Below are 6,000 nucleotides of genomic sequence, written 5' to 3'. Positions count from 1 at the left end.
CAGCTGTCAAAAGTGGGCAGAGTTTTCTGAGCAGGTTGTCAGATGTGGATTAACCTGAAGGCTCCTCAGTGAGATGGAAGCTTGTCATAAAAAGTTTTTTTTTCAGCATTCTAGTTATACAGCATCAACAAGGAGGGAAAAGCCTAAGGAAGAGCTGTGTAATTGTCATAATGTTGAGTTAAAACAGTGTGACCGAAGTATGCACTCTACTGAATGCACACTTCACTTGTTTCTCCTTTCCGTACCGAATTTCAATCTAATTCATCCTCCTTCTCCATCGTTCCTTTGTTTAGTTCTCAATCCTTAAATGTCAGCACGTGGCACAGTGGTTAGCACAGTGCCAGGGACCTGGGTTCAATCCCCTACTTGGGTCACTGTCTGTGTGGAGTCTGCACGTTCTCCCCGTGTCTGCATGGGTTTCCTCCAGGTGCTCTGGTTTTCTCCCAGTCTGAAAGACGTGTGGGTTAGCTGCATTGACCTGAACAGGTGCTAGACTATGGCGACTAGGGGAATTCACTGTAACTTCATTGCAGTGTTAATGTAAGCCTCACTTGTAACTAATAAATAGACTTTAACTTTACTTTACGACAGTTCCATTGCTCACTTAGGTTCCTGACACACTTACCATGCCACTATCAGCTCACATTGCGACAGGGACTGGATTTGAGCAGAAGGTGTAGGAAAAGTCCAACCAATGGCTCATGCCACAAGATGCTTCACTTCAGCAAGATTTGACTGATTGTTGTACAGATATGCACAATCTCATCAACGTCGTGTCAAGGTCACAAAGCATTTGAGACACATCAGTGGCAAACCTGGTATTTGAAGAAAGGGACAACAGCAAAAGTCATTTGGAAGAAGACATTCCCCCCTCCCATGGTTGCAGGCATTATGATGATTATGAACACAGTAGCCATTGGTGCACAGCCCGGTTGAATGAATAGTTGATCTGTTCCCTTTAATTGTTGACCAGCACACCTGGAAAACTTACTCTGCCCTTTAAATCGTGCTGCAGGATCTATCTGAAGAACACATCAAATCCCTACAGTGCAGAACAAGGCCATTCAGCCCATCATGCCTGCACCAACAATGATCCCACCCAGGTATTATTCCCGTAATCCCTCATATTTACCCTGCTAGTCCCCCGACACTAAGAGGCAATTTAGCATGGCCAATCCACCTAACCCGCACACCTTTGAACACTAAGGGACAATTTAGCATGGCCAATCAACCTAACCAGCACATCTTTGGACACTAAGGGGTAATTTAGCATGGTCAATCCACTTAACCTACACATCTTTGGACACTAAGGGGTAAGTTAGCACGGTCAATCCACTTAACCTACACATCTTTGGGCACTAAGGGGCAATTTAGCATGGCCAATCCACCTAACCTGCACATCTTTGGACACTAAGGGGCAATTTAGCATGGCCAATCAACCTAACCAGCACATCTTTGGACACTAAGGGATAATTTAGCATGGCCAATCCACCTAACCAGCACATCTTTGGACACTAAGGGATAATTTAGCATGGCCAATCCACCTAACCTGCACATCTTTGGACACTAAGGGATAATTTAGCATGGCCAATCCACCTGATCCACACATCTTTGGACTGTGGGAGCAAACCAGAGCACCTGGAGGAAACCCACGCAGACATGGGGAGAACGTGCAAACTCCACACAGACAGTGACCCAAGTCGGAAAGCCGCCCCATATAATGATTCCTTTCCTCTGAAGAATGGCACCTCTGACAATAAGGTAGTTCACTTGATAATACAGTATTAAGCGACAAGAGAAAGTTGGAATTAAAGAGGCGCGACTGCCAGGCTGGCAAAACACCTTCAAATAGGCTGACAGCTTGCTTCTATTTTTCTGCGTTTTATCTGTGTTAGGTAGAGCTAATTTAAGAGTGCTCATCGGAAGTGGTTATTTATTTGCAGAACACTGAAAACCCTTTTCCAGGACAGATGTTCAAAATGCAGTCAGATGGGAGTGTTAAGGTGCTGTGACCACAGCTTTGCAGCCTGACATGTAACAAAAGTCACCACATGAGGGGGCTATGTGAAAGAGAAAATTCCAGCCTTCAAAATCTTTCATTCGGTAGACAGGACGTGGACAGATCTCATACGTAGGCCATGCAGAACAACAGTGTGGGGCCTTCAATAATTATTTCCAGTTACACGGCAAATGCTGTCCACTTCCTGAGAGCCAGCATTTGCTGTGATGAAGCAAATCACGAAAAAAGTATTGTTTGTTGCCTCATATCTCACACCCATTGTTCTTCCTGTGTTTAGATAGATATAGAATCCCTGCAGATCCTATGTAGGGAGTTAATCAGGAGCAGGCCATTCAGCCCATCAAGTCTGCACCGACAACAATCCCACCTAGGCCCCTATCTCTTTAACCCCACATATTTACCCTACTAATCCCTCTAATCTGGGACACTAAGGGGCAATTTAGCATGACCAATGCATCTAATCAGCACATCTTTTGGACTGTGGGAGGAAACAGGAGCACCTGGGGGAAACCCACACAGACACAGGGAGAATGTGCAAACTCCACACAGACAGTGACCCAGGCTGGGAATCGAACCCAGGTCCCCGGAGCTGTGAGGCAGCAGTGCTAACCACTGTGTCACCGTGCCTCCTTGAGTCAGGATGTGATGGGTTCAAGCCCCACTCCAAAACATGAGTACATAATCTCAGCTGACACTCCAGTGTAGTGCTGAGGGAGCACTACACTGCAGTGTCAGCAGTCACTGGTGCCATCTTTCGAATGGTACATCTGTCCTCTTAGATGGATGTAAAAGATCCCATGGCAGGATGTCTCCTTGCTGCCCCAGCCAACACTTAGCTCACAATAAAGATCAGGAAAACAGTCTATGCGATCATTTCTCTCACTGATGTTCACAGGATCCTGCCAAGCACAGGGTTGGCTGTGGCATTTTCAAAAACTGCTTAATTGACACTAAAGTGCTTGGGAGGGCTTGAGGTTGTGAAAGGTACTATATAAATTCAAGCCTTTCTTTCCTTAATTTATATCAAAGCAAGTTTGTTTTGCGACTTGCAAGGGAACTGAAAGATTTTGCTTCCATATTGTCTCTGTTATTGTCTTTGTGGTTGAGGTCATAGAAAGGAACTGGTGTGGATGTCACCTTGGTGATTATTTTCTTCTTTACGAGGATGCCAGCATTGCGGGGTCCTGAATTACTAATTCAGTGAGCAGTCCATCTTGTAGATCAGCTATGCTGCAACCAAGGTACACCAGTGCTAGAGGGGTGGATATTGAGTCTGATGACAGGGGCACTGATGAACAGGCATTTATTACCTATCCCAAGTTGACCTAATAAGGTATTATGCTTGGCAGCAGTTTGATGCAACTGTGTGGCTTACTAGGCCAGTTAAAAGTCAATCACATTGGTGTGGGACTAGGATCATTGACAGGCCCAGAACACTTAAGGACAACAGATGTAGCCAATCTGTTGGATACAACTATCTACAGTGAAGGAACGGATTTGAGGTTGTGTGTGCAGGTAATTGCTATTTGGGGAAATGGTGATACATACTGTATGATTTGGAATTAATGCCTCCCTCCTTAACTGGAGTGCAGCTCTTCATTTTAAAGGAGGAACAGTGTGTTCGATCCCAGGGAAGGGAGAAGTGGCTAATATGTTAGCTTGCTGTCTTCATCAGTTAGTGGCTGGCAAAAATCTCTCTCAAATTTAAAGTTATTACTTACGATAGCATCTACTGCTTTTTGTGAAGAAAACTCCACACTTATACCCAGCCTTTGTGTAGAAAAGTCTTTTGTGGTTTCCCTCCAGCTTGGCTCTGCTAACCCCTGTGCTGATTTCTCCCCCACATCCCCAACAACAACCAAAGGAGAACGAAAACCAAGGTTTCAGTCCTTCCAATGTTTAATTGAATGAAATTTCGACCCATTCCTTGAATGTTGGTCAAGGAATTTGACAACACAGATACAGTGGAAGGGTTGGTGGTAGCATGTCTACATCAATGGGGACTAAGTAGAAAGGGTCAAGAGCTTCAAGTTTTTAGGTGTCCAGATCACTAACAACCTGTCCTGGTCCCCCCATGCTGACACTATAGTTAAGAAAGCCCACCAACGCCTCTATTTTCTCAAAAGATTTAGGAAATTTGGCATGTCAGTGACAATTCTCAACAACTTTTACAGCTGCACCATAGAAAGCATTCTTTCTGGTTGTATCACAGCTTGGTATGGGCTCCTGCTCTGTTCAAGACTGCAAGAAACTAGAAAAGGTCGTGAATGTAGCCCAATCCATCACACAAACCAGCCTCCCATCCATTGACTCTGTCTACACTTCCCACTGCCTCGGCAAAGCAGCCAGTATAATTAAGGACACCACGCACCCCGGACATTCTCTCTTCCACCTTCTTCCATCAGGAAAAAGGTACAAAAGTCTGAAATCAGGTACCAACTGACTCAAGAATAGCTTCTTCCCTGCTGCTGCCAGACTTTTGAATGGACCTACTGATCTTTCTCTACACCCTAGCTATGACTATAACATTACATTCCACACCCTCTCCTTTCCTTCTCTATGAACGGTATGCTTTGTCTGTATAGCGCGCAAGAAACATACTTTTCACTGTATCCCAAAACATGTGACAATAATAAATCAAATCAAATATTAAGTTGATCTTTCTCTACATCCTAGCTATGACTGTAATAGTACATTCTGCACCCTCTCATTTTCTTCTCTATGAACAGTATGCTTTGTCTGTATAGCATACAAGAAACAGTAGTTTTCACTTAATGTCAATAGATGTGACAATAAATCAAATCAAAATGTAGGTAAGTAACAAGTGGACAGAAGTTGGGATATGTGCCAAAGGAAACGCTGGCATTAATTTGTAGATCGGTAAATTGAGAAGATTATTTATCAGATGCAAACTGACTCACACAAAAGGAACTTTCTGTCAGTGCTACAAAGCTGAAAACAAAGACCCTGGAAATACTGGATTGGTTTCGGTTTCTCCAAAGATAAACTGCTGCGTGTTTCTAGTTTTTGCAGGTTCTAGTGTCTAATCTTGTGTTAAAAACGGTCACTGTGAGCATGACTTTCGAAAAACAGTGAGAAGAAAAACGACCGCCTGCGCTTTATTTATAATGAAACAATGGCGCGCGAACCACAAGATTTACCTTCCAACTGCCAAGAAGTTTGAGCATCACGTGATTCTGACATCCGGGTTCTGTCAGTGGTCATTCTCCAACATGGCGTCTTCAGGTGAGTAGCTGCGGGTGTCGCGCGGGGCCGGGAAAAAAAGACACAAAAAATGCGTCCAAGTTTGCTGCTTTTTCCCCCCTCCTCCCTCTTTATCCCCGTCACTCAATCGCCTCGGGAAAGCGGGACGGACCGATGTGGATTTGAGTGGCAGGGAGACCTGCGGTGTGTGAAGGAGGGAGGGGGAAAAAAAGCGGGGCGGGATGGCCGCCAAATGGATTGTGGAGCGAGCGGTAACCCGGGGCTTCGGCCTCCCGCTGCAGCTTGGCCCCCCTCCCCGGGGCGCGGCGCGCATGCGCGCCCCCGGGCCCTAGCTGGGCCAAATGCATTCAACTCCAGCTTCTCAAAAAATGCTCCCAACGCCTGTGGGCCGGTGTATCTCCCCCACCCCCAACTGTCACGCTTTGCGTACGCGTGTCCTGGAACTTCCTGCGAATCGGCATCATTTGTAATCGCCCCTTTCATTAAAAAAATAGTATCCCTGCACATTTTAAATTCGGTGGCGCCCGAAACTTCAACCGGTTTTCAAACCTGTGGGTAGCGACTAGCTCTGCTGCCCATGTTCATCTCGCCACCATCTTGCGTAGCGCCTCTGTGCTCCTTGCCTCCATCACAGTCAACGCCACTTTTGCCCTCTTTCCCACGATGTTCCCTCCAGCTCCTGGTCTGATTAATCGCACCCTCATCTCTAACTATAATGCCCTTACTCCCAGGAAAACCCCCCTACACTCATCCTC

The 6,000-nt window shown here is 45.7% G+C and overlaps 1 protein-coding gene across 3 annotated transcripts in view; it reads left to right on the top strand.

Annotated features, from left to right (window-relative positions):
* Window positions 1–5,239: 5,239 nt before the first annotated feature.
* The window catches only part of eif4ba (eukaryotic translation initiation factor 4Ba), a 41,695-nt gene continuing 40,934 nt past the window's right edge, over window positions 5,240–6,000 (top strand). For all 3 annotated transcript variants that reach the window (XM_080217987.1, XM_080217986.1, XM_080217985.1), the window contains exon 1: window positions 5,240–5,266. In XM_080217987.1, the coding sequence (XP_080074113.1) occupies window positions 5,254–5,266 (13 nt within the window). In that variant the 5' untranslated portion in view covers window positions 5,240–5,253. The remainder of the gene's footprint in view (window positions 5,267–6,000) is intronic.

This window comes from Carcharhinus amblyrhynchos, chromosome X (genome assembly GCF_965287045.1).
Source record: "Carcharhinus amblyrhynchos chromosome X, sCarAmb.v2.hapA, whole genome shotgun sequence".
NCBI lineage: Eukaryota > Metazoa > Chordata > Chondrichthyes > Carcharhiniformes > Carcharhinidae > Carcharhinus > Carcharhinus amblyrhynchos.
This window is presented reverse-complemented; position numbering and strand designations above follow the sequence as displayed.